This window comes from Molothrus aeneus, unplaced genomic scaffold, assembly GCF_037042795.1.
Source record: "Molothrus aeneus isolate 106 unplaced genomic scaffold, BPBGC_Maene_1.0 scaffold_30, whole genome shotgun sequence".
NCBI lineage: Eukaryota > Metazoa > Chordata > Aves > Passeriformes > Icteridae > Molothrus > Molothrus aeneus.
This window is the reverse complement of record NW_027098964.1, coordinates 1,320,743-1,347,192: the sequence shown is the minus strand read 5'-3', so window position 1 is coordinate 1,347,192 and position 26,450 is coordinate 1,320,743. Positions and strand designations below refer to the sequence as shown.

The window sequence follows — 26,450 nt, the reverse complement described above, 5'->3', positions numbered from 1 at the left end:
TCGAAACCCCCAAAATCATCCCGAAAATCCCAAATTCTCCCCAAACCCCACAAATTCTCGGTGTTTTTGTTTCCCAAACAAGAACTTTATTGGGGGGGATTTTGGGGGGGCTCCGACCCCTTCTCCTTAAAAATGGGGGGGGAGGGGGGGGGGCTGCACCCCCTCAGCCTTAAAAAAAAAATGGGGGGGCCCTGGGGGGGCTATGGGGGATCCGGGGGGGGGTCCCAAGGGGATTTTTGAGGGTCCCAGGGGTGATCCTGGGGGTCCCTGGGGAGATCTTTGGGGGTCCCAAGGGGATCCAGGGCTGATCCCGGGGGTCCCAGAGGGGTCATGGGGGTCCAGGGGGGGTCCAGGGCTGATTTTGGGGGTCCCCAGGGGGGTCCCAGGGTCCATTCGGGTTCCATGGGGAGATCTTGGGGGTCCCTGGGGGGATCCAGGGGGTCCCTGGGGAGATCTTGGGGGTCCAGGGCAAATCCTGGGGATCTCCAGGGGGGTCCCAGAGGGTCCCCAGGGGGATCCCAGGGTCCCTGTGGGCTCCCAGAGCTGATCTTGGGGGTCCCTGGGGGGATCCTGGGGGTCCCTGGGCTGATCCTGGGGGTCCCCGGGTTGATTTTGGGGGTCCCCGGGGTTGATTTTGGGGTCCCCAGGTTGATTTTGGGGTCCCTTATGAGGCGTGCTGGGCCGTGGAGAAGCAGAGCTTGAGCGTGTAGGGGTAGGGCCCATCTGGGGGGGACAGAAATGGGGGGTCAGGGGGGCGTGGGACCCCCAGGAACCCCAAATCCTCCCCTGACTCCCCAAAACAACCCCAAAATTCCCCCCAGGACCCCTCCCCAAACCCCAGGACCCCCCAAACCCCCCCAAGCCCCCTCCTCACCCCCCAAATGCCTCCAAACCACCCCCAAATCCCCTCCCCAACCCCCCAGGATCCCTCCCCAGCCCCCCCTGACCCCCCAAGCCCCTTCCTCACCCCCCAAACCCCCCCCAAATCCCCCCCAAACCCCCTCCCCAGCCCCTCAGGAGGGTGAGGATGAAGAGGAGGAGGAAGAGGAGAATGAAAAGGAGGAAGAGGAGGAGGAGGATGAAGGGCAGGATGGGGAGGGGGCTGGGAGGACGAGGCAGAGGATGAGGATGAGGATGAAGGTGAGGATGAGGATGAGGACAAGGCAGAGGATGAGGATGAGGCAGAGGATGAAGATGAGGATGAGGATGAGGCAGAGAATGAGGATGAGGCAGAGGCAGAGGATGAGGACAAGGCAGAGGCAGAGGCAGAGGATGATGAGGATGAGGCAGAGGATGAGGATGAGGCAGAGGATGAGGCAGAGGCAGAGGCAGAGGATGATGAGGATGAGGCCGAGGGCCCGGCACTCACTGGGGTTCTTCATCTGGAAGTGGTTGAGGAACCCGAGCGTCTCCAGGGCGTCGCTCTTGGAGTCCCACTCGAGCAGCCCCGAGGAGCTGCGCTCGCCTGGGGTCACACAGGGGTCACACAGGGTCACACGGGGTCACCCAGGGTCACACGGGGTCACCCAGGGGTCACCCAGGGTCACCCAGGGGTCACCCAGGGGTCACCCAGGGGTCACGGGTCCTTCCTGACCCCCCCCCAAGAACCCAAATCCCCCCCTGACCCCCAAATCCCCCCCGACTCCCCCAAATCCCCCCGATCCCCCCAAGCCCCTTCCTCACCCCCCAAATCCCCCCAAGCCCCTTCCCCACTCCCTGAATCCCCCCAAACCCCACCCTGACCCCCCAAATCCCCCCCAAATCCCCCCAATCCCCCCACTCACTCTTGCCAGAGAACACCTTGACCGAGGACGGGCGCTTGACCCCGAGCTCGTCACAGATCTGGGGGGAAAAGCGGGGAGGGGGCACAAAGGGGTCAGGGGGGTCTGGGGGGACTTGGGAAGGTTTTTGGGGGGGATTTGGGGGCCCTGGGGGGCTTGGGAGGGGTTTGAGGGAGATTTGGGGGATCTGGGAAGGGGTTTGGGGGAGATTTGGGTGATGGGGAAGGGGTTTGGGGGGCTTGGGGCCAGGAGGGGTTTGGGGGTTTTGGGGGTGTTCAGGATTAGAGTTTGGGGATTTTTGGGGGGGTTTGGGGGTTTTTGGGGTGGTCAGGAAGGGAGTTGGGGGTTTTTGGGGTGGTCAGGAGGTGTTTGTGGATTTTTGGGGGGGTCGGGAGGGGTTTGGGGGTTTTTGGGCTGGTCAGGAGGGGTTTGTGGATTTTTGGGGGTCCAGGATTGGAGTTTGGGGGTTTTTGGGGGGGTTTGGGGGTTTTTGAGGAGGTCGGGAGGGGTTTGGGGGTTTTGGATTGGGGCTTTGTGGATTTTTGGGGTGGTCAGGATGGGATTTTGGGGGGTTTTTGGGGGCTCAGGCCGGGGACGATGTCGAGGCTCAGGGACAGGGATGGCGAAGAGGAGGAGGAAGAGAAGGACCAAGAGGAGGAGGCAGAGGAGGAGGACGGGGATGGAAACTTGGGCGAGGATGACGCCGAGGCCGAAGGGCGGCCGGACCTCGTAGAAGTTGTCCTCGGTGACGTCGAGGGGCGCGTTGAAGAAGTGCAGGACGTTGCTGGGGTGCTGGATGCGGTTCTTGGCCGCCTGCTCGGGCGTGGAGAAGCGATTGTTGCGCGAGCCGCTGAAATCCTTGTAGCTGCAGGAGCCGTCCTCCAGCCCGTAGGACTGGCCCGGCATGATGGCGTGCTGCTTGGAGACACTGGGGAGGGGAAAAAATGGGGGAAAACGGTGAAAAAACGGGAAAGAACGGTGAAAAAATGGGAAAGAACGGTGAAAAAATGGGGAAAAACGGTGAAAAAATGGGAAAGAACGGTGAAAAAATGGGGAAAAACGGTGAAAAAATGGGAAAGAACGGTGAAAAAACGGGTCAGAAAACCCCCAAAATCCTCAAAATCCACCCCAAAAATCATCAGAATCCACCCCAAAAATCATCAGAATCCACTCTAAAAATCACCAAAATCCGCCCCAAAAATCATCAGAATCCACCCTAAAAATCACCAAAATCCGCCCCAAAAATCATCAGAATCCACCCCAAAAATCCCAGTGAACCCCACAGGAGCCGTCCTCCAGCCCGTAGGACTGGCCCGGCATGATGGCTGCTGCTTGGAGACACTGCAGGGGGAAAATGGGGGGAAACGGTGAAAAAACGGGGAAAAACGGTGAAAAAAAGGGAAAGAACGGTGAAAAAACGGTGAAAAAATGGGGAAAAACGGTGAAAAAACGGGTCAGAAAACCCCCAAAATCCTCAAAATCCACCCCAAAAATCATCAGAATCCACCCCAAAAATCACCAAAATCCGCCCCAAAAATCATCAGAATCCACCCTAAAAATCACCAAAATCCGCCCCAAAAATCATCAGAATCCACCCCAAAAATCCCAGTGAACCCCACAGGAGCCGTCCTCCAGCCCGTAGGACTGGCCCGGCATGATGGCTGCTGCTTGGAGACACTGCAGGGGGAAAATGGGGGGAAACGGTGAAAAAACGGGGAAAAACGGTGAAAAAAAGGGAAAGAACGGTGAAAAAACGGTGAAAAAATGGGGAAAAACGGTGAAAAAACGGGTCAGAAAACCCCCAAAATCCTCAAAATCCACCCCAAAAATCATCAGAATCCACCCCAAAAATCACCAAAATCCGCCCCAAAAATCATCAGAATCCACCCTAAAAATCACCAAAATCCGCCCCAAAAATCATCAGAATCCACCCCAAAAATCCCAGTGAACCCCACAGGAGCCGTCCTCCAGCCCGTAGGACTGGCCCGGCATAATGGCTGCTGCTTGGAGACACTGCAGGGGGAAAATGGGGGAAAAACAGGAAAAAATGGGAAAAAACGGTGAAAAAATGGGTCAGAAAACCCCAAAAATCACCAAAATCCACCCCAACAATCTCTGTGGGAAAAAGCAGGTCAGAAAACCCCAAAAATCCACTGCAAAACCCCCTGAAAATCCACCCCAAAAATCACTACAAACCCCAAAAATGACTCAGGGTCCCCCCAAAATCACTCAGGGACTCCCCAGGGATCCCCAAGAATTCCCCAAATTGCCCCAAAACGCCCCAAAATGCCCACCAGCCGTTGAGTTTCTGGCCGAACATGAAGTTGTTGAGGTGGGCGATGGCAGAGATGGGGTTGGGACCCCCCAAAATCCCCCCCCAAACTCACACAGGGACCCCCCAAAATGACCCCAAACACCCCAAAATGCCCCAAATTGCCCCAAATTGCCCCAAAACGCCCACCAGCCGTTGAGTTTCTGGCCGAACATGAAGTTGTTGAGGTGGGTGATGGCAGAGATGGGGTTGGGACCCTCTAAAAATCACACAGGGAGCCCCCAAAACCCCCCCCAAAATCAATCAGGAGCCCCCCAAAATGACCCCAAACACCCCAAATTGCCCCAAAATGCCCCGAAATGCCCCCAAACGCCCCGAAATGCCCACCAGACGTTGAGCTTCTGGCCGAACATGAAGTTGTTGTTGAGGTGGGTGATGGCTCTGTCCACGGCGTAGCCATCGGCCATCTCCACCATGGCCGCGCCCGGCTTGCTCTTCATGAACTTCACCTGCACACGTGGGACACAGGACACGTGACATGTGTGACACGGGACAGGGGAGGGACAGTGGGACAGGTGAGGGACAGTGGGACAGGTGAGGGACAGTGGGACAGGTGAGGGACAGTGGCCAGGCCTGCCTTACTCTTCATGAACTTCACCTGCACACGTGGGACATGGGACACACGTGAGATGGGACACAGGGACAGGTGAGGGACAGTGGGACAGGTGAGGGACAGTGGCCAGGCCTGCCTTGCTCTTCATGAACTTCACCTGCACACGTGGGACATGGGACATGTGACATGTGTGACACGGGACAGGGGAGGGACAGTGGGACAGGGGAGGGACAGGTGAGGGACAGTGGGACAGGTGAGGGACAGGTGAGGGACAGGGACAGGGACAGGTGAGGGACAGGGACAGGGAGAGGGACAGACAAGGGATCTCCTGCAGGAATCCCAAACCCCACTGAGGACCCCCCAAACCTGTCACAGCTCACCTCGGCCTGGTCCAGCCCCCCCAAATCCCACTGCAGATCCCCCAAACACCCTTTAGGACCCCCCAGGACCCCTTTGGGACCCCCCAGACCCCCTCTGGGACCCCTGCCCACCTTCTCCACGTTGCCGTAGAGGCAGAAGACGTTGAAGATGCGGTCGCAGTTCATCTTGGCCTGGTCCAGCCCCCCCAAATCCCCCCTAAACCGCCCTAAAACCCCCACAAAACCCCCCCAAATCCCCTCAAAACCCCCCAAATCGCACTGAGGACCCCCTCAGGGACCCCTGCCCACCTTCTCCACGTTGCCGTAGAGGCAGAAGACGTTGAAGACCCTGTCGCAGTTCATCTTGGCCTGGTCCAGCGCCCCCAAATCGCCCCCAAATCCCCACAAAACCCCCCAAATCCCACTGAGGACCCCCTCTGGGACCCCTGCCCACCTTCTCCACGTTGCCGTAGAGGCAGAAGACGTTGAACACCCTGTCGCAGTTCATCTTGGCCTGGTCCAGCCCGTACACCATGAGCACGGGCGAGTCGGCGTGGGGGCCGTAGTCGGGGGGCGGCGGCGGGGGCGGGGGGGGGTGCCCGTACTGGGGCCCGTAACGGCCGGGACCCCTCCGGTGCCCCCCCCCCACCGGGGGAGGGCCCATGCGCCGCCCCTCGTAATGGGGGGGAGGGGGCCCGTAGCCCTCGTCGTGGTGGTAGTGGCCGTGGTGGTAACCGCCGTGGGGACCACCTGAAACGGGGGAGAGAGACCCTAAATGGGGGGAGAGAGACCCCTGAAATGGGGGGAGAGAGACCCCCGAAATGGGGGAGAGACCCCCATGGTGATAGGAGACCCCAAATGTGGGGAGGGGGCTTGCAGCCCTTGCTGTGCTATGGCCGTGGTGGTAACCGCCGTGGGGACCACCTGAAATGGGGGGGAAACCTGGGGTGAGACCCCCGAACTGGGGGAGAGACCCCCGAAATGTGGGGAGGGGGCTTGCAGCCCTCGTCATGGTATGGCCGTGATGGTAACCACCGTGGGGACCACCTGAAACGGGGGAAAAGAGACCCCTGAAATGGGGGGAGAGAGACCCTAAATGGGGGGAGAGAGACCCCCGAAATGGGGGAGAGACCCCCATGGTGATAGGAGACCCCAAATGTGGGGAGGGGGCTTGCAGCCCTTGCTGTGCTATGGCCGTGGTGGTAACCGCCGTGGGGACCACCTGAAATGGGGGAAAAGAGACCCCAAATGGGGGGAGAGAGACCCCCGAAATGGGGGGAGAGACCCCCATGGTGATAGGAGGATCCTTAATGTGGGGAGGGGGCTTGCAGCCCTTGCTGTGCTATGGCCATGGGGAGACCGCCGTGGGGACCACCTGAAATGGGGGAGAGAGACCCCCAAATTGGGGTGAGAGAGACCCCTAAATGGGGTGAGAGAGCCCCCCGAAATGGGGGAGAGAGACCCCTGAAATGGGGGAGAGACCCCCATGGTGATAGGAGACCCCGAAACAGAGAGACCCCAAATGTGGGGAGGGGGCTTGCAGCCCTTGCTGCGGTGGTGGCCACGGTGGGGAGCACCTTGGGAGGGAACAGCCCAGAATGAGGGGGGCCAGAGACCCCCAAATCCTGACAGGGGGCACAGCAATGGGGCAGAGGAGGACCCCAGACCCCCCAATCTGCCCCCAGCCCCCCCAAACCTCCCCTAAACCCCCCAAACCTGCCCCCATCCCCTCTAATCTCCTCCTAATCCCCCCAAAGGTACCCCCAGACCCCAAAACCTCCCCTAAGCCCCCCTAAACCTGCCCCAAACGAGCCCCCAGCCCCCCCAAACCTCCCTTCAGCCCCTCCTAAGCCCCCCAAACCTCCCCCTAGCCCCCCAAAGGTACCCCCAAACCTGCCCCAGCCCCCCCAAACCTGCCCCCAAACCTCCCCCTAGCCCCCCTAAGCCCCCCAAACCACCCCCTAACCCCCCCAAGGCTCCTCCAAACGAGCCCCCAGCCCCCAAAACTTCCCCCTAGCCCCCCAAAGGCCCCGCCAAACCTGCCCCAAATGAGCCCCCAGGCCCCCAAAACCTCCCCCCAGCCCCCCCAAACCTCCCCCTAGGCCCCCAAATGCCCCCCCCAAATCTTCTCCCAGCCCCCCCAAACCTCCCCCTAGCCCCCCCAAGACCTGCCCCAAATGAGCCCCCAGCCCCCCAAACCTCTCCCAGCCCCTCCAAACCTGCTCTAATCACACCCCAGCCCCCCCAAATGAGCCCCCAGCCCCCCAAACCTGCCCCCAGCCCCCCCAAACCTGCTCTAATCACACCCCAGCCCCCCCAAATCTCTCCCAGCCCCCCCAAACCTCTCCCAGCCCCCCCAAACCTGCTCTAACCGTGCCCCCAGCCCCCCAAACCGCCCCCCAAACGAGCCCCCAGCCCCCCAAAGCCCCCCCAAATCCGTACCGTACTCCGCCGGGTGGTCGCCCAGCAGGGGCGGCTGCCGCTGCCGCTTGTTGGGGTTCCCTCCGGGCTCTCCTGGGGGGGGGGGGCACAGCTGGGGTCACAACCCCCCCAAAGAACCTGGGTACCCCCCCCCGACCCATCAATCAGCACAGAGATGGTAATTACAGCGCTCACCGTTAATTGGGGATGTTAATGAAACCCCCACCCCCCAACACCCAGGGCACTGGGACATGGATATGGGGGGGGGGTCAGGACTGAAGCCAGGATTGGGTTCAGAACTCAACGTTTTGGTCAAATCCTCCCCTCTCCTGGAGCTTTGCCACGGTTTTGGGTTGAGAAGAGGAGGAAAAGGGCAAGAAGAGAGAAAAAGGGGCTACTTACAGATCCTGGGGGGGCAAAAAAGTCCTTTGGGCCCCTCCTGGGGGGCTCCTCTTACCCACGGCTGCTCCCAGCGCGCCCCGGGCCCTGCGGCACAGGGCGAGAGTCACCAAAGGGCCCCAAACGGCCCCGAAACGGCCCCGAAACGGGGCCTGGGCACCCCGGGCTGCCCCGGGCACGGGGCTGGTCCTGGAGTGTTCTGGAATGTTCCTGAGGAGCTCCTGGAGTGTTCTTGGAATGTTCCTGGAGTGTTCTGGAATGTTCCTGAGGAGCTCCTGGGGTGTTCTGGAGTGTTCCTGGAGTGTTCTGGAATGTTCCTGAGGAGCTCCTGGAGTGTTCTGGAGTGTTCCTGGGGTGTTCTGGAATGTTCCTGAGGAGCTCCTGGAGTGTTCTTGGAATGTTCCTGGAGTGTTCTGGAATGTTCCTGAGGAGCTCCTGGGGTGTTCTGGAGTGGTCCTGGAGTGTTCTGGAATGTTCCTGAGGGTGTTCTTGGAATGTTCCTGGAGTGTTCTGGAATGTTCCTGAGGAGCTCGTGGGGTGTTCTGGAATGTTCCTGGGGTGGTCCTGAGGGTGTTCCTGGAATGTTCCTGGAATGTTTCTGGAATGTTCTTTGCAATGTTCCTGGGGTGGTCCTGGAGGTGTTTCTGGAATGTTCCTGGGGGGTGTTCTTGGAAGTGTTTCTGGAATGTTCCTTAGATGTTCCTGGAACGTTTCTGGAACATTCCTGGGAGTGTTCTTGGGGTTCTGGAATGTTCCTGGGGTGGTCCTGGAGTGTTCCTTGGGGTGTTGCTGAAGGTGTTTCTGGAATGTTCCTGGAATGTTCCAGGGGTGTTTTTGGAGTACTGCTGGAATGTTCTTGGGGTGTTCCTGGAATACGCTTTGGAGTGTTGCTGGAATGTTCCTGGGGGTGTTCCTGGGGGTGTCCTTGGAACATTCCTGGAGGTGTTCCAGGAATGTTCCTTGGGGTGTTTCTGGAATGTTCCTTGGGGTGTTTCTGGAATGTTCCTTGCGGTGTTTCTGGAATGTTCCTTGCGGTGTTCCTTGGGGTGTTGCTGGAATGTTCTTGAAGGTGTTCCAGGAATGTTCCTGGGGGTGTTTCTGGAATGTTCTTTGGGGTGTTGCTGGAACGTTTCCTGGGGTGTTTTTGGGGTATTGCTGGAATGTTCTTGGGGTGTTCCGGGAATGCTCCTGGGGGTGTCCTTGGAACATTCCTGGAGGTGTTCCAGGAATGTTCCTGGGGTGTTTCTGGAATGTTCCTTGGGGTGTTGCTGGAATGTTCTTGAAGGTGTTGCTGAAATGTTCTTGAAGGTGTTTCTGGAATGTTCCTTGGGGCTTTGAGCCCAGATCTGGTGGGTTTGGGGTTTTGGGGAGGTGTCGGCACCTTGGGGATGCTCAGGAGAGCTCCTGAAAGCACCAAAAAGGGCCTTGGGTGGTCCTAAAACCACTGAGATTGTGGTGGGGGATGAAGAAGAACTCCTGGAAACACCAAACTGAGGAATGGAAGAAGAGGAGTTCCTAAAATCCCTGAAACTGAGTCACGGGGGAGAAAAGAGCTCCTAAAAACCCTGGGGTTTTGTCTCCCAAGTGAGAGAATTCCAAAAACCACCAAAAATGGCCTTGGGAGATCAAGTGTGGTGAGGAAATTCCTAAAAAAACCCCAAGGAAATTATCTGGGAAGGGAGAGAATTCCTAAAAATCCCTGAAATGGAATCCTGGAAAAGAGAGAATGCCTAAAACCCACCAGAATCAAGTCTTGGAAATGAGAGAATTCCTAAAAACCATCGAGTTTTGTATCTTGGAAATGAGAGAATTCCTAAAAACCATCGAGTTTTGTGTCTTGGAAATGAGAGAATTCCCATGAAGTGCTCTTGGGTTGTGTTGATGTTGAGAGAATTCCTAAACTCACCCAAACTGTGCCTTGGAAAATGAGAGAATTCCTAAAAAACTGTTCTTGGAGTGAGCTGATGTTGTTGAAATCCTAAAAAGCACCGGGTTTGTGTCTTGGAAGTGAAAGAATTCTTAAAAACGCTCTTGGGTTGCATCCATGTTGCTGAAATCCTAAAAACCATCAAAGATTTGTGCCTTGGAAATGAGAGAATTCCCATGAAATGCTCCTGGGTTGTGTTGATGTTGGAAGAATTCCCAAAAACCTCTGAGTTTGTGTCTTGGAAATGAAAGAATTCCTAAAAAAAACATTCTTGGGTTATGTCCATGTTGCTGAAATCCTAAAAACTGAGTTTTGTGCCTTGGAAATGAGAGAATTCCTATGAAATGCTCTTGAGTTGTGTCCATGTTGCTGAAATCCTAAATTCCACCCAAATTGTGCCTTGGAAATGAGAGAATTCCCAGTAAATGCTTTAGAGTTGTGTCCATGTTGCTGAAATCCTAAAACCCACCAGGTTTTGTGCCTTGGAAATGAGAGAATTCCCAAAAAATATTCTTGGGATGTGTCCATGTTGCTGAAATCCTAAAAACCATCAAGATTTGTGCCTTGGAAGTGAGAGAACTCCTAAAAAATGCTCCTGGGTTGTGTTGATGTTGAGAGAATTCCCAAAAAACCTCTGAGTTTGTGTCTTGGAAATGAGAGAATTCCTAAAAAATGTTCTTGGGATGTGTCCATGTTGCTGAAATCCTAAAATTCCACCAAAACTGCGGCTTGGAAGTGCCGAGATTTCCATGAAATGCTCTTGGGTTGTGTTGATGTTGAGAGAATTCCTAAAAATTCACCCAAACTGTGCCTTGGAAATGAGAGAATTGCCATGAAATGCTCCTGGGTTGTGTTGATGTTGGAAGAATTCCCAAAAACCTCTGAGGTTGTGTCTTGGAAATGAGAGAATTCCTAAAAAGATCAGAATGTTCTTGGACTGTGTCTTGGTATGTTGCTGGAATTCCTAAATTCCACCCAAATTGTGCCTTGGAAGTGCCAAAATTCCCATGAAATGCTCCTGGGTTGTGCTGATTGTGAAAGAATTCCTAAAAACCACCGAGTTTTGTGCCTTGGAAATGGGAGAATTCCTATGAAATGCTCCTGGGTTGTGCAGAAATTCCTAAAATTGCCCCAAATTGTGCCTTGGAAATGAGAGAATTCCCGTGAAATGTTCTTGGGATGTGTTGATGCTGAAAGAATTCCCAAAAATCTCTGAGTTTGTGCCTTGGAAATGAGAGAATTCCCATGAAATGCTCTTGGGTTTGTGTTGATGTTGCTGAAATCCTAAAAATCACAAGTTTTTTGCCTTGGAAATGAGAGAATTCCCATGAAATGCTCTTGGGTTTGTGTTGATGTTGCTGAAATCCTAAATTCCACCTGAGCTGTGCCTTAGGAGTGCCAGAATTCCTAAAACCAAAAATGTTCCTGGGATGTGTCCATGTTGAGAGAATTCCCAAACACCACCGAGTTTTGTGCCTTGGAAGTGAATGAATTCCTAAGAAATGCTCCTGGGTTGTGCTGATGTTGCTGAAATTCCTAAAATTTCCCCCAAACTGTGCCTTGGGAAAGGGAGGATTCCTACAAATTCCTTGCTCTGTGGCCGTGCGTCCCTCGCCGGGGGCTCCTGCTGCTGCTGCTGCTGGTGTTGGGGACTTTTTTTGGATTTTGGGTTTTTTTGGGGTTTTTCTGGTGTTTTTTTCTCCTGGATTTTTGGTTTTGGGGGGGTTGCTTGAGCACCCCCCCCCCAGTGTGGTGTGAGGGCGGGAGGAGGAGGAGGAGGAGGAGGAGGAGGAGGAGGAAGAGGCTGAATCTGCCTGGGATGGGCACGGAGCCGGCGAAGGACGAACCCCCCCCTCCCCAGCCCCCAATTTTGGGAAATATTCCCCAATTTTGGGAAAGATCCCAGGGACTCCCCAATTTTGGGAAAGGCCCCCCCCAGTTTTTGAGGACTCCCCAGTTTGGGAAGGATCACTGGACTCCCCATTCTGGGAAAAATCCCCCAGATTTTGGGAAAGATCCCCCACAATTTTAGGAAAGGACTCCTGGGACCTCCCAATTTTGGGAAAGACTCCAGGGACCCCCCAATTTTGGAAGGACCTCTGGAACCCCCCAATTTTAGGAAAAACCCCAGGAGTTTTTTGGGTGGCACCTCCCAATTTTGGGAAGGACCCCCCTGGCTAAATCCCCCCTTTCCAAACCCCCCAAATTCCAGGAATTCTCCCCGGTTTCAAGCCCTCCCTCCCTCCCTGAGGCTGAGGCTGCCGTGCCGTACCTGTCCCGCTCAGGTTGGGGTTGGTGTAGTCCCAGGTGTCCTGGTCGTTCTTGAACACGTTCAGGCGGCTGGGCTGGGGGGGCACGGGGGGTTGGCACCTGCCCAGGTACCCCCAGGTGTGCCCAGGTACCCCCAGGTGTGCCCAGGTACCTCCAAGTGTGCCCAGGTACCCCCACGTGTGTCCCCAGGTACCCCCAGGTGTGCCCAGGTACCTCCAAGTGTGCCCAGGTACCCCCACGTGTGTCCCCAGGTACCCCCAGGTGTGCCCAGGTACCTCCAAGTGTGCCCAGGTGTCCCCCAGGTGTGTCCCCCAGGTACCCCCAGGTGTGTCCCAGGGGGGCCCAGGTACCCCCAGGTGTGTCCCCAGGTACCCCCAGGTGTGTCCCCAGGTGTCCCCACGTGTTTCAGGTGTGCCCCCAGTTGTGCCCAGGTGCCCCCAAGTACATCCCCATGTGTCCCAGGTGTTTCAGGTATGCCCAGGTGTGTCCCCAGGTGCCCCCAGGTACCCCCAGGTGTGCCCAGGTACCTCCAAGTGTGCCCAGGTGTCCCCCCAGGTACCCCCAGGTGTGTCCCCAGGTACCCCCAGGTGTGTCCCCAGGTCCCCCCACGTGTGTCCCCAGGTGTCCCCACGTGTTTCAGGTGTGCCCCCACTTGTGCCCAGGTGCCCCCAAGTACATCCCCATGTGTCCCAGGTGTTTCAGGTATGCCCAGGTGTGTCCCCAGGTGCCCCCAGCTGTCCCCAGGTACCCCCAGGTGTGTTCCCATGTGTCCCCAGGTGTCCCCAGGTACATCCCCAGGTGTGCCCACCTTGGCGTACTCGATCTTGAGGGTGCAGCACCCCGAGTAGATGTCGGCGCCGTTGAGCGAGGCCTTGGCGCGCTGGGCGCTCTGCACCGAGTCAAACGTGGCCCGGTCAAGGAAACCAAACTGGGATTGGGATCTGGGGCAATTCCTGATGGGATTGGGGCAATTCCCGGGGGATTTGGGGCAATTCCTGATGGATTTGGGGCAATTCCTGAGGGGATTTGGGGCAATTCCTGAGGGGATTTGGGACTGGGGTTGAGCGAGGCCTTGGCGCGCTGGGCGCTCTGCACCGAGTCAAACGTGGCCCAGTCAAGGAAACCAAACTGGGATTGGGATCTGGGGCAATTCCTGATGGGATTGGGGCAATTCCCGGGGGATTTGGGGCAATTCCTGATGGATTTGGGGCAATTCCTGAGGGGATTTGGGACTGGGGTTGAGCGAGGCCTTGGCGCGCTGGGCGCTCTGCACCGAGTCAAACGTGGCCCAGTCAAGGAAACCAAACTGGGATTGGGATCTGGGGCAATTCCTGATGGGATTGGGGCAATTCCCGAGGGATTTGGGACTGGGGCAATTCCTGAGGAACCTGGGATTGAGGGAATTCCTGATGGAACCTGGCATTCCTGAAGGGATTTGGGACTGGGGCACTTCCTGATGGAATTCGGGGAATTCCCAATGGGATTTGGGACTGGGGGAATTCCCGAGGGAATTTGGGGAATTCCCGATGGGATTTGGGACTGGGGGAATTCCTGAGGGAATCTGGGGATTTCCTGACTGCATTCAGGGAATTCCCGATGGGATTTGGGACTGGGGGAATTCCCGAGGGAATTTGGGGATTTCCTGACTGCATTCAGGGAATTCCCGATGGGATCCGGGGAATTTTGGGACCCCAGAGGGGCTGGGACACAGGGACAGCCTCGCTCTGAGCCAGGCGGGGCCACCTGGGCTGTTCTGGTGACCTTGGATCCCTCTGATCCCCATTCCGGGGGGCACTGGGATTTCGGGGACCCCCCCAAACCCCCAGTGCAGGTTTGGGGTGCTGTGTTTGGGATATTCCACCATGGCCTGCACGCCGTTCTTGCGGAAGATGACGATCCTCTGCACCGGCCCGCAGGGGTTGCAGATGGTGTAGAGCACGTCCTGGGGGGAAAGGGGGGTCAGGGGCACCCCAAAACACGCACGGGACCCCAAAAATACAGCCCAGTACCCAAAGATACAGCCTAGGATGCCCAAACCCATCTGGGACCCCAAAAATACAGCCCAAGACCCAGAAATTCAACCCAGAACCCCAAACACCCACTAAGGACCTCAAAACCTGACATGGGAAACCAAAATCTGACACATGACACCAAAACCCAGGTGAGACCCCAAAACTACAGCCCAAGACCCCAAACACCCACCTTGGATGCCAAAAACCCAATCTGAGAGCCCCAAAATGAAGCTAGGACACCCCAAACCCACCGTGGTGATGGAGTAGATGGGGTTGAGGATGGTGAAGAGCAGCACGTTGGTGGTGACCCCAATAAACCCCCAATAAAACACCAATAAAACCCCAATAAACCCCCAAACCCCAGCCCCGCTCACCGTGGTGATGGAGTAGATGGGGTTGAGGATGGTGAAGAGCAGCACGTTGGTGGTGACCCCAATAAACCCCCAATAAAACACCAATAAAACCCCAATAAACCCCCAAACCCCAGCCCCGCTCACCGTGGTGATGGAGTAGATGGGGTTGAGGATGGTGAAGAGCAGCACGTTGTTGACGCCGCGCGCGTCGTCGCTGTCCCCTGGCCGTGAGATCTTCTGGCTGGTGGAGTAGTTGACGAAGGCGGGGTGCCCAGCGAAGTAGATCTGGTTGTCGGCCGCGTAGTTGACGGCGTTGCAGGCGCCCAGGATGTCCTCGAACTCCACCAGGGCCTGGCGCTTCTTCGGCATCACCACCACGTAGCTGGGACAGGGGGGACGCGGTCAGCGTGGTGGCATCAAGCCATGGTGTCACCACCTCCCCCGTGTCCCTAGCACACTGTCCCCGGTGTCCCCAGTGTCCCCAGCACACTGTCTCCTCTGTCCTCCCCATGTCCCCCCAGTGTCCCCACCCCAGTGTCCCCACCCCAGCGTCCCCCCCGTGTCCCACCTGATGGGCCCGAACTCCTGCAGCGCCTCCACCAGGTCGGCCTCCACGATGCCGTCGATGAGGCCGCGGATGTGAACCACGGGCGACGCCGGCGTCTTGTGCGGGTCCTCGTAGTTCTCCTGGGGACAGCCAAGGTTTGGGGACGCTGCCAATTTATCCCTTAATATTTACTCTCTCATAAATAATCTTTGCCCACACATTTATCTCCAATACTTACCCCAAGATTTCCGCCCTCAATATCTGCCCCCTCAGAAATCTTTTATTCTTCTTCAGTACTTACCCCGCTCTATTTATCCCCTCAAACATCTTTTTCCATTCCTCGGTACTTACCCCCCAATATTTATCCCTCAATATTTACTTCCTCAAACAATATCTTTTTGCACTCCTCAGTATTTACCCCGCAATATTTACTCCCTCAGAAGAAATTTTTTCTTACCTCTCAATATTTACAGTCTCAAGGGGAATCTTTTACTCTCTTCAGTATTTACCCCCCAATATTTACCCCTCAAACGGGATCTTTTCCCCCCCTCAGCCCTTCCCACCATGTTTGTCCCCTCAGAACTTCCCTCCCCACATTCTCTCCCCTCACAGAAACCTCTTTTCCCCCCTCAGCTTCTCCTTCCCTCTTTAACCTTTCATGAGGGTCTCGTAAGCCCCCTCAGCCCTTCTCTCAAATTTCTGCCCCCTCACAGGAGCTCTTTTACCCCCCTCAGCCCTTCCCGCCATTTCTGCCCCCTCACAGGAGCTCTTTTACCCCCCTCAGCTCCTACCGCCGTATTTACCCCCCTCACAGCGTTTTTCTCCCCCTTAAGGATCTGTTCTGCCCCCGCTGCCCACACTAAACCCCCTTCCCGCTTTCCCCCGTTCTCACCGATCCTCCCGCTCCGGCGCCGCCGCCCGCGCCCCCCGGCCCGCCAGGCCCATGAGGCGGCGCCTCCGCGCTCTCGGTTTTCAGGCGTTTTGGAGCTCTCCCGCCTTCGCCACCGCCACCGCCGCCGTAATATCGGCCCGAACCGCCGCCGCCGCCGCCCGTAGCCATCTTCCCCATGTCGGCTCCGCGTCCGCCACCTTCAGCACCCTGAGGGCCGCGCCACCGCCGCCGCGACATGGCGCCCCGCTCCGCGGTCCCGCCCACGACACGCCCCCATTGGCCCGCCCACGCGTCAATCAAGACGGTCCGCGCATCCCATTGGCTGACGCCGTTCCCGCCACACCCGCGAGGCCGCACGCCGTTGTGATTTGCCCAGTCACAGAAAAAAGCCCCGCGCCTATTGATCGGCTGAACTGCCCATCAATGCAATCCTGAGAATACCATTGGTCGTCGCTCGCAACGGTCCGCCCGCCCACCGCGCTGATTGGAGGCGCAGTTGCCTGTCAGGGCGAGGCTCCGCCCTTCTTCTTGTCCATCCCGCAGATCCCGCCTCCCTCTTCCCACAGCGCCTTTCGTCCGCGGCGCCCCCGCCATTGCCGCCACAAGACGTCGATCAACCTCATCCGGCCACCATTGGCTTATGTCGAGGAGCCCCGGCTGCTGCTCTCGCCCACCGGGCATGCCCCTCACTCATTGGCTGAGCTGCACGTCAATCAACGCCCACTCCCTCAGCGCCGCGCTCTGATTGGTCTATTTGCTCACGTTTTCGTTTGTGATTGGCCAGCGTGTGTGGGACGTTCCCCGCTCTTCCGTGCAGGAGCTACTGGGAGGGCACTGGGGGTAACTGGGAGCAACTGGGAGGGCATAATGGGGGTAACTGAGAGCACTGGGCCTCCCAGCCGCAAGGGGGCGCACTCCCTCCTCACCTCACCTCAGCCCCGCCCCCTATCACGCTCATTGGCTACACGCCTCGCTGCTCCAACCAATCACCGCTCTCCTCTCATTCCCGCCATCCAATCATCTCAGCCCTTTCATTCACGCCGGCCACGCGAGCGCGCCTTTTTTGCTGGGGGAAGCGCCTCGACCAATCAGCGTGAAGCGCGGGAGCCCCCAGCCAATCAGGAGAGGCGAGGCGGGGTTTTATCGTGCGGGGTTGGCACCGCCCCCTCCCCAATTCGGGGGTCCCGGAGCCCCCTCAGGAACGAAACGGCCCCAAAATGGCCCCAAACCCGCCTCACTCCGGCTCCAGCGCTTTATTGGAACAACATTTTGGGGTTTGCATTTTTGGGGAGGGGGCTCAGCCCCCCGGTTCTGCCCAAAAAGGGGGTGTGGGGAGGGGGGGATCGCCAAATCCCCCCACAAAAGAACCTTTAAATTGTGAAACCTCCCGAAAATGAGGGGAAATGGGAGTTAAAAGGGGGATTTGGGGGTGTTTGGGGAGGTCTGAGGGGGTTATGGGGTTCCCACATGAAGACTCTCCCAAAAATGTGACAAAATTGAAGAGAAAATGGGAATAAATGGGGATTTTGGGGGTCCTGGGGGTTTCAGAGAGCATCAAGACCCCTCCAAACCCCCTTTTAAATATTTAACCACACCCCAAAAAATACTTCAACCCCCAAAAAAACGCAATAAGACAAATAAGGAGAATAAATGGGGTTTTGGGGAGATTTTGGAGGTGTTAACACGGAAAAGGCCCAAATAATCTTTAACCACTTAAACTCCCTCCAAAAAAAAAAAAAAAACCACTTTAAACGTTGGAGAACCCCCAAAAAAATGCGAAAAAAGGCAGAAAAATCGCAGAAAAAAGGCGGAAAAAATGGGAAAAAATGGGGGGAAAAAAGGGGAAAAAATGGACTAAAGGGGGAATGAGGGAGTTTTGTGTTTTTCAGACGATCATCTCCAGCTGCCGGGCGTACTCGATGACCTGCGTGGCCAATTCCGTGGAGGGGATCGGGGGGTCCTCGGCCTTCTGCTGCCGCCCCCCAAAGCTGTAATAGTTGGAGGGGCCCAGCACCCAGCCCCGCTGGGAAAACAGGGGAAGAAGGGGTTAAAAGGGGAAAAACGGGGTTAAAAGGGGGAAGAAGGGGTTAAAAGGGGAAAAACGGGGTTAAAAGGGGGAAGAAGGGGTTTGGGGTGGGTATTGGGGGGATTTAGGGGAACTGGAGGGGGTTTAGAGGGGTTAGGGGTGGATATTGGGGTGGATATTTAAAGGGTTTGGGGTGGAAACTGGGGGGTTTGAAGGGGATTTGGGGTGGAAATTGGGGGAGGTTTTGGGGGGATTTAGGGGGATTGGAGGAGGGTAAAGGGGATTTGGGGTGGACATTGGGGTCTTGGGGTGGATATTGGGGGTTTTGGGGAAGGTTAGAAGGGGATTTGGGGGCTTTCAGTCAATTTTGGGGGTGTTTCAGGACGTTTTTGGGGGGTATTTCAGGGTGGTTCTGAGGTATTTCAGGGTGTTTTTCAGGTATTTCAGGGTATTTTTCGGGTGTTTCAGACCGGTTTTGGGGCGTTCCAGCCCGTTTTTGAGCTATTTCGGGGTGTTTCAGGGGGTGTTTTGGGGTGTTTCAGGGGCTATTTCGGGGTGTTTCTGGGGGTGTTTCAGGGGCTATTTCGGGGGTGTTTCAGGGCCTATTTCAGGGTGTTTCAGGGGCTATTTTGGGGTGTTTCAGGGGGTGTTTCAGCCCGTTTCAGGGGCTATTTCGGGGTGTTTCGGGGTGTTCCTGGTACCTTCTTGGCGTAGTCGGTCATCTTGCGGGGCGAGCTGAAGAACAGGATCCGCGCGGCCTCGGGGAACAGGATCCGCTCGTAGGCGGCCTCGATGCAGCCCGCGATCTCGTCCCTGCAGTGGGGAAATTCGGGGCCTTTTGGGGGGGTTCAGGGGGATTTGGGGGATTTCAGGGGGATTTTGGGGGGTTTCAGGGGGATTTTGGGGGGTTTGAAGGGGAAATTGGGAAATTTTGGGGCCATACTGGGGGGTTTGTGGCCTGGATGCCGCCCACGATCTCGTCCCTGGGGAGGATTTTGGGGGGTTCAGGGGGATTTTGGGGGGTTTGAAGGGGAAATTGCGGAATTTTAGGGGGTTTTGGGGCCATATTGGGGTTTGTGGCCTGGAAGCCGCCCACGATCTCGTCCCTGGGGACAATTTTGGGGGGATATTGGGGGGGTTGAGAGAGAAACTGGGGAATTTCGGGGGGTTTCAGGGGGATATTGAGGGGTGTGAAGGAGAAATTGGGGGATTTTGGGGGGGCTTGAGGGGGAAACTGAGGGGTCTGAGGGTCTCGGAGGGGATTTTGGAGGGAATTTTGGGGCAATATGGGGGGGATTTTTGGGGATTTGAGGGGGAAATTGATGGAGTTCTGAGGGAGATTGGGGGATTGAGGGGAGGGGAAAAGGGGTTTGGGGTGAGTTTAGGGGATTTGGGGGTCCCTGACCTGATGGTGTCCAGCAGGATGTCGATGAAGAAGGTGTAACTCTCCGCGGGGATGTTGCCCTTGGCCAGGAACACTTTGTTGTAGCTGCCCTCCATCAGGTACTGGGGGCAAAAACGGGGTAAAATACCAAAAAACGGGGTAAAACACCAAAAAAATGGGATAAACACCACAAAAATGGGGTAAAACACCAAAAAAAAGGGGTAAAACACCACAAAAATGGGGTAAAACATCACAAAAATGGGGTAGACACCAAAAAAATTGGGTAAAACACCACATAAATGGGGTAGAACATCACAAAAATGGGGTAAAACACCCTAAAAATGGGGTAAAATACCACAAAAATGGGATAAAACACCCCAAAAATGGGGTAAAACACCCTAAAAATGGGATAAACACCACAAAAATGGGGTAAAACACCAAAAAAAAGGGGTAAAACACCACAAAAATGGGATAAAACATCACAAAAATGGGATAAAACACCCCAAAAATGGGGTAAAATACCACAAAAATGGGATAAACACCACAAAAATGGGGTAGACACCAAAAAAAAGGGGTAAAACACCACAAAAATGGGGTAAAACATCACAAAAATGGGATAAAACATCACAAAAATGGGATAAAACACCCCAAAAATGGGGTAAAATACCACAAAAATGGGATAAACACCACAAAAATGGGGTAAAACACCAAAAAAAAGGGGTAAAACACCACAAAAATGGGGTAAAACATCACAAAAATGGGATAAAACACCCCAAAAATGGGGTAAAATACCACAAAAATGGGATAAAACACCCCAAAAATGGGGTAAACCACCACAAAAATGGGGTAAAACACCAAAAAAAAGGGGTAAAACACCACAAAAATGGGGTAAAACATCACAAAAATGGGATAAAACACCCCAAAAATGGGGTAAAACACCACAAAAATGGGGTAAAACACCCCAGAAATGGAATAGAAAACTCTGGGAATTGTGTAAAACACCCACAAATGAGCAAAACACCCCCAAAAATGGGATGGAACATCCCAAAAATGGGATAGGGAACCCCAAAATGGAGCAAAACAACGGGAAAATGGAAAAATGGGATGCAAGGCTGAAAAAGTGCAGTAAAAACAGCCCCAAAAGGGTCAGAACTCCCCAGAATCGCACGGGAACGTCCCCAGACCCGCCCAGGACACGGCCCCGGATCCCAGCCTCAACTCCAGCCCCAAATCAACCCAGAAATCCCAAAAATGCCCCAAAATCCACCCCACAGCTGCTCCAGGGACACGGGGTGAGGATGAAGAGGTTCCTAAATCCCCTAATCCCCCGCACCTGTTCTAACGACACCGGGTGAGGATGAAGAGGTTCCTAAATCCCCCGTACCTGCTCCAGTGACACCGGGTGAGGATGAAGAGGTTCCTAAATCCCCTAATCCCCCGTACCTGTTCTAACGACACCGGGTGAGGATGAAGAGGTTCCTAAATCCCCTAATCCCCCGTACCTGCTCCAGTGACACCGGGTGAGGATGAAGAGGTTCCTAAATCCCCTAATCCCCCGCACCTGTTCTAACGACACCGGGTGAGGATGAACAGGTTCCTAAATCCCCTAATCCCCCGTACCTGTTCTAACGACACCGGGTGAGGATGAAGAGGTTCCTAAATCCCCTAATCCCCCACACCTGTTCTAACGACACCGAGTGCCGGATGAAGAGGTTCCTAAATCCCCTAATCCCCGTACCTGTTCTAACGACACCGGGTGCCGGATGAAGAGGTTCCTAAATCCCCCATACCTGTTCTAACGACACCGGGTGAGGATGAAGAGGTTCCTAAATCCCCCATACCTGTTCCAGTGACACCGGGTGCCGGATGAAGAGGTTCCTAAATCCCCTAATCCCCGTACCTGTTCTAACGACACCGGGTGAGGATGAGGAGGTTCCTAAATCCCCTAATCCCCCATACCTGTTCTAACGACACCGGGTGCCGGATGAAGAGGTTCCCAAATCCCCTAATCCCCCATACCTGTTCTAACGACACCGGGTGAGGATGAAGAGGTTCCTAAATCCCCCGTACCTGTTCTAACGACACCGGGTGAGGATGAACAGGTTCCTAAATCCCCCATACCTGTTCTAACGACACCGGGTGCCGGATGAAGAGGTTCCCAAATCCCCTAATCCCCCATACCTGTTCTAACGACACCGGGTGCCGGATGAAGAGGTTCCTAAATCCCCCATACCTGTTCTAACGACACCGGGTGAGGATGAAGAGGTTCCTAAATCCCCCATACCTGTTCTAACGACACCGGGTGAGGATGAACAGGTTCCTAAATCCCCTAATCCCCCATACCTGTTCTAACGACACCGGGTGCCGGATGAAGAGGTTCCTAAATCCCCTAATCCCCCGTACCTGTTCTAACGACACCGGGTGCCGGATGAAGAGGTTCCTAAATCCCCCGTACCTGTTCTAACGACACCGGGTGCCGGATGAAGAGGTTGCCCTGGATGTCGGGCGCCGGCAGCCGCTCCAGCTCCGTGTGGAACTCGGCCACGCGGTTCTGGGACAGCAGGAACAGCAGGTTCAGCCCCAGCAGTTGGTGCCGCGACGCCGACTCCGGCAGCTCCTCCCTGCAGGGGGGTTCCGGAACGTTCCCAACGTGCTCCGCGAGGTTCCGGAAGGTTCTGAGCCCGTCCCGGAACCCCCTGGGCCTCCCACCCCACCCCCAGCGCCCCCCAGCAGCCGCTGCTGCCACAGCACCCTGGGCAGCTCCTCCCTGAGGGCTTCCGGAACGTTCTGAGGGGTTCCGGAACGTTCTGAGGGGTTCTGGAATGTTCTGAGGGGGTTCCAGAAGGTTCTGAGGGGGTTCCAGAATGTTCTGAGGGGTACCAGAAGGTTCCAGAAGGTTCTGAGCCCCCCCCAAATCCCACCCAGACCCCCCCAAATTTCACCCAAACCTTCTCCAAACCCCAAATTCCCCATTTTTTTTCCCCCCATTTCCCAAGGGATATTTTGGAGACTGGGGCTCAGTGGAGCTTCCTGAGGGAGAAAACTGCCTCCAAAACCCCCTTAAATCCCCCCAAATCTTCCCCAAATTTCATCCAAAATCCCCCAAATTTTATCCGAAATCCCCCAAATTTTATCCAAAATGCCCCAAATCTTCCCCAAAATCCCCCAAATTTTATCCAAAATGCCCCAAATTTCCCCCAAACCCCCCAGACTCACTTGTAGTCGAAGTAGTAGCACTTGAGCTGAGCCATGTAACGCTCAAAGGAGGGGATGTCCTTCCTCAGGATGCTCCACTGCGCCCCAATCTCCAAAATATCCCCTGAAAATGGGGAAAAATGGGGAAAAAATGGGAATTTGGGGTTTGGAAAAGGTCTGGGTGAAATTTGGGGGGATTTGGGGGGGTATTTAAAGGGGTTTTGGGGGCATTTTGGGGAATTTTTGAGGGCATTTTCTGGGGTATTTGTAGAGGATTTTTGGGGGAGTTCTTGAGAATTTCAAAAAATATTTTGGGGGAGATTTTGGGAATTTTTGGGGCTATTTTTGGGGCTATTTTTGGGGTATTTCAGTCCATTTTTGGGAGGGATTTTTGGGGTATTTTGGTCCATTTTTGGGAGGGATTTTTTGGGGCATTTTGGTCCATTTTTGGGGTTATTTTGCGGGGTATTTTGGTCCATTTTGGGGGGCATTTCTGGGAGATTTTGGGAGGGATTTTTGGAATATTTTGGGGGGATTTTAGAGAGATTTTTGGGGGCATTTTGGGCCATTTTTGGGCAGATTTTTGGGGCATTTTTGGGCACTCACGGGCCAGGATCAGCTGCTGTTTGGTCATGGCCGAGCCGGAGGTGGGGAGGAAGTTCAGGTCCAGCAGAGCCACCTGGGGAGATTTTGGGGGATCCCGATGGAATTTGGGGGACCCTGGGGGGGTCTCGGTGCCCCCCCACCCCAGTTCATTAAAGATTCAGCGTTAATTAATGGTTTGGTGTTAATTAATGCCTCGGGGTTAATTGGTGTTTACAGGAAATGATACAAATGGAGGGGTGGGGGTGGGGACACTCCAAAAATTCCGGGAACCCCCAAAAATCCGGGACCCCCCTCAACCCAGGGACCCCAAATTCTGCTTTAATTGCCCCAAACTCGGGGGTCCTTCATCCCCACACCCTTCAGACCCACAAATCCCCTCCAAACCCCCCAAAATTCCCCCAAATATCCCCCAAAACTCCCCAAATCCCTCCCAAACCCCCCAAAATACCTCAAAGCCCCCGAAAATCCCCCAAATCACTTCAGGCCCCCCAAAATCCCGCCCAAATCTCCCAAATTCCCCCCAAAATACCCCATATCCCCTTCAACGCCCCTCAAATCCCCCTCAAACCCGCCTAAAAATGCCCCCAAAATCCCCCCGAAACCCCTCAGCCACTCCAAACCCCCTCAGACCCCCCCAAAATCCCCCAAATCCCCTCAGACCTCCCAAAAATCCCCCTCAAACCCTCCTACAAATCCCCCAAAAATCTCTCCAAAATCCCCCAAGCCCCTCAGCCACTCCAAACCCCCTCAGACCCCCCAAATCCCCTCAACACTCCCCCTCAGCCCCCCCAAATTTCCCCCTCAGCCAAGCCCCTCACCTTGAGCCTGCCCAGCGCCTCCCCGCACTTGGCCAGGTTGGGGCTTTTCCGGCCCCACTCTCCCTTGAGCTGCTCGTACAGCCCGGCCGCGGCCCTGAGGCCTCCCCCGGTGCCCACCGGGACCCCCGGGCCCGCCAGGCCCAGCCCGGTTCCCCCCGGGCCCGTCCCGGCCGCGGCGCCGGCCCCGGCCCCGTTCGGCACGGCCATGACTGCGCTGCAACGCGACAGTGCCGCGAGCCCGGCCGCGCTTTGCGCCCCTGGCCCGGCAACGCGGGCGGCGCTTTCCGGCACCTCCCCGCCCCCGGCTCCGTCGCCGCGGCAACGCCGCCGTGGGCGCCTCCCCGCCGCCCTTTACGGGTGTCGTGAGGGCGTCGCCATGGCGACCGCGCGCTCTGTGCGGCCGTGCCGCGCCGGGCCGCGGTAACCATGGTAACGCGGCCTGAATGGCGGGCCCCGCTGCTGAGGGGGACCCGCGGGGATTGGGGGTTCCTGGAGTGATTTTGGGGGTCCTCAGGGTGGGTTTGGGGGTCCTTGAAGTGATTTTAGGGTCCCTGGGGTGATTTTGGGGGTCCCCAGGGTGATTTTAGGGTCCTCAGGGTGATTTTGGGGGTCCTCAGGGTGGGTTTGGGGGTCCCTGAGGTGATTTTGGGGGTCCTCAGGGTGATTCTGGGGGTCCCCAGGGTGATTTTCGGGTGCCTGAGGTGATTTTAGGGGTCCTCAGGGTGATTTTAGGGTCCCTGAGGTGATTTTGGGGGTCCCCCGGCGGTTTTGGGGGGGGGGGGGGGGGGGGTCGGTCTCCGGGATGGTTTCCATGGTAACACCGCCGGGCACGCCGGTCGCCATGGCAACGCGCTGCGCTTTGCGACAGCCGCTTTACGGCCGGAGCCGCGGCGTGGGTTGAAGGAAAAAAGCAGTGACGTCACCCGGGCTTGGCCGTGACGTGACGGCGAGCGTGTGACGTCACGGGGGTCTCCCTCGCGCGCGCTCAGTTACAGCCGGGGCGGGTCTGGAGTTTTTTGGGGTTTTTATTTTTCTTTTGATTTTTTTGTTTTTTTCTCGTTTTTGTTTTTCCGGGGGCGCCCCTCCCCCCACCCCCAACCCCCCCACCGCGCCCCGCCCCCACCGCGCCCCTCCCCCACCCTTTAAAAAAACGCTGCGAGATAAGAAACGGACCCGGGAGGGGATGGGGGAGGGTTCCCTGAAGGGATTTTGGGGGTCCCTGAAGGAATTTGGGGTCCCTTGGGGGGATTTGGGGTCCCTGAAGGAATTTTGGGTCCTTTAGAGGGAATTTGGGGTCTCCATGGGGGGATTTGGGGTCCTTTGGGGGGGGGGGGGGATTTTGGGGCCTTTGTGGGTGATTTGGGGGTCCCTGAAGGGATTTGGGGTCTCCAGGGGGGGAATTTTGGGGTCCTTGGGGAGAATTTGGGGGATTTTGGGGGGTCCTGGGGGGTCCCTGAGGTGGCCCAAGGGTCCCTGGTGTGGAGGAGGGGACATGGCGGGGACCCCAAATTAATATGGGGGGAACCCCGGGGAGGTGACAATGGCCCTGTCCCCTTGTCCCTGTCCCCTGCTGCCATCTCCCAGTCCCTCCCAGTGCTCCCAGTCCCCCCAGTATCCCCGTTCAGAACCCCTGGATGTGGCAGTGATCCCCAAGGGCTGGCTCCTGTCCATCTGTCCATCTGTCCCTGTCCCCCAGTGCTCCCAGTCCCTCCCAGTCCCTCCCAGTGCCCCCAGCATCCCCATTCAGAACCCCTGGATGTGGCAGTGATCCCCAAGGGCTGGCTCCTGTCCATCTGTCCATCTGTCCCTGTCCCCCTGTCCATGTCCCCCAGTGCTCCCAGTCCCTCCCAGTCCCTCCCAGTGCCCCCAGTATCCCCGTTCAGAACCCCTGGATGTGCTGGATGTGGCAGTGATCCCCAAGGGCTGATTCCTGTTCCCCTGTCCCTGTCCCCACCACGTCCCCCAGTGCTCCCAGTCCCTCCCAGTCCCTCCCAGTCCCCCCGTTCAGAACCCCTGGATGTGGCAGTACGCCTCCAGGCTGGCGAAGAGCACGTAGAGCAGCCAGAGCAGCAGGAAGAGCCCGGCCGTGAGGATTTTGGGGGCGCGGGGCCCCCCCAGCTCGCCGCCGATGGGCGCGCGGCGCCGCCAGAGCAGCACGCCGATGGCGAGGAAGGCGAAGATGGTGAAGAGCGTGACGGGGAAGGCCAGCGTGCCCGGCGGGACGCGGAACGGCCGCCCCTGCGCCGCCCAGTACACGGCGGCCACCGACCAGGCCAGGCCCAGCCCCAGGAAGACGTTGACGGCGTTGGAGCCCGTGACGTTGCCGATGGAGGCGTCGGCGCAGGGGTCCTGCAGGGCGGCCACGCGGCTGGCGAACGTGTCTGGGGACATCGGGGGACATTCAGGGACGTTGGGGACATCCCAGGGTGTTGGGGGCGTTGGGGGCATTTGGGGTACTGGGGACATTGGGGACATTGAGAGCGTTGGGAGGTCACGGGGACATCGGGGACATTGGGAACATTGGGGGTGTTGGGGACATTGGGGGTGTTGGGGACAATCAGGACATTTGGGACA

The 26,450-nt window shown here is 56.6% G+C and overlaps 3 protein-coding genes across 4 annotated transcripts in view; all 3 read right to left on the bottom strand.

Annotated features, from left to right (window-relative positions):
- Nucleotides 1–649: 649 nt before the first annotated feature.
- HNRNPL (heterogeneous nuclear ribonucleoprotein L) lies at nucleotides 650–16,095 on the bottom strand. 2 transcript variants are annotated; one of them, XM_066570647.1, is made up of 13 exons: nucleotides 15,848–16,095; nucleotides 14,977–15,095; nucleotides 14,553–14,790; nucleotides 13,900–13,985; nucleotides 12,852–12,948; nucleotides 12,045–12,117; nucleotides 7,468–7,539; nucleotides 5,480–5,775; nucleotides 4,441–4,562; nucleotides 2,508–2,709; nucleotides 1,785–1,842; nucleotides 1,370–1,465; nucleotides 650–723 (listed from the first exon to the last, which is right to left on the bottom strand). In XM_066570647.1, the coding sequence occupies exons 1-13, from the start codon at nucleotides 16,082–16,084 to the stop codon at nucleotides 665–667; spliced, it is 1,755 nt and encodes a 584-aa protein (XP_066426744.1). In that variant the 5' UTR covers nucleotides 16,085–16,095; the 3' UTR covers nucleotides 650–664. The 2 variants fall into 2 exon arrangements, with proteins under 2 accessions (XP_066426744.1, XP_066426745.1); XM_066570648.1 differs by lacking the exons at nucleotides 650–723; nucleotides 1,370–1,465; nucleotides 1,785–1,842; nucleotides 2,508–2,709 and adding an exon at nucleotides 2,716–3,794.
- A 990-nt stretch (nucleotides 16,096–17,085) lies between these two features.
- On the bottom strand, nucleotides 17,086–24,105 carry PSMD8 (proteasome 26S subunit, non-ATPase 8). Its single transcript, XM_066570727.1, has 7 exons — nucleotides 23,877–24,105; nucleotides 23,059–23,131; nucleotides 22,474–22,576; nucleotides 21,713–21,878; nucleotides 19,279–19,379; nucleotides 18,575–18,686; nucleotides 17,086–17,870 (listed from the first exon to the last, which is right to left on the bottom strand). The coding sequence occupies exons 1-7, from the start codon at nucleotides 24,081–24,083 to the stop codon at nucleotides 17,733–17,735; spliced, it is 900 nt and encodes a 299-aa protein (XP_066426824.1). The 5' UTR covers nucleotides 24,084–24,105; the 3' UTR covers nucleotides 17,086–17,732.
- Nucleotides 24,106–25,001: 896 nt separating this feature from the next.
- Nucleotides 25,002–26,450, bottom strand: part of SLC8A2 (solute carrier family 8 member A2) — a 9,285-nt gene continuing 7,836 nt past the window's right edge. Inside the window, exon 8 of the mRNA XM_066570608.1 lies at nucleotides 25,002–26,257. Coding sequence (XP_066426705.1) covers nucleotides 25,881–26,257 — 377 coding nt within the window. The 3' untranslated portion in view covers nucleotides 25,002–25,880. The remainder of the gene's footprint in view (nucleotides 26,258–26,450) is intronic.

Coding starts and splice junctions, on each gene's coding strand:
- HNRNPL (XM_066570647.1), bottom strand. CDS start 16,084: ATGTCGCGGCGGCGGTGGCGCGGCCCTCAGGGTGCTGAAGGTGGCGGA. Junction 15,096..15,847: donor GCGCCGGAGCGGGAGGATCG/GTGAGAACGGGG, acceptor GGCTGTCCCCAG/GAGAACTACGAGGACCCGCA. Junction 12,118..12,851: donor TCAAGATCGAGTACGCCAAG/GTGGGCACACCT, acceptor GTGCCCCCCCAG/CCCAGCCGCCTGAACGTGTT.
- PSMD8 (XM_066570727.1), bottom strand. CDS start 24,083: ATGGCCGTGCCGAACGGGGCCGGGGCCGGCGCCGCGGCCGGGACGGGC. Junction 18,687..19,278: donor ATCCTGCTGGACACCATCAG/GTCAGGGACCCC, acceptor TCCCCACTGCAG/GGACGAGATCGCGGGCTGCA. Junction 17,871..18,574: donor TGACCGACTACGCCAAGAAG/GTACCAGGAACA, acceptor CTGTTTTCCCAG/CGGGGCTGGGTGCTGGGCCC.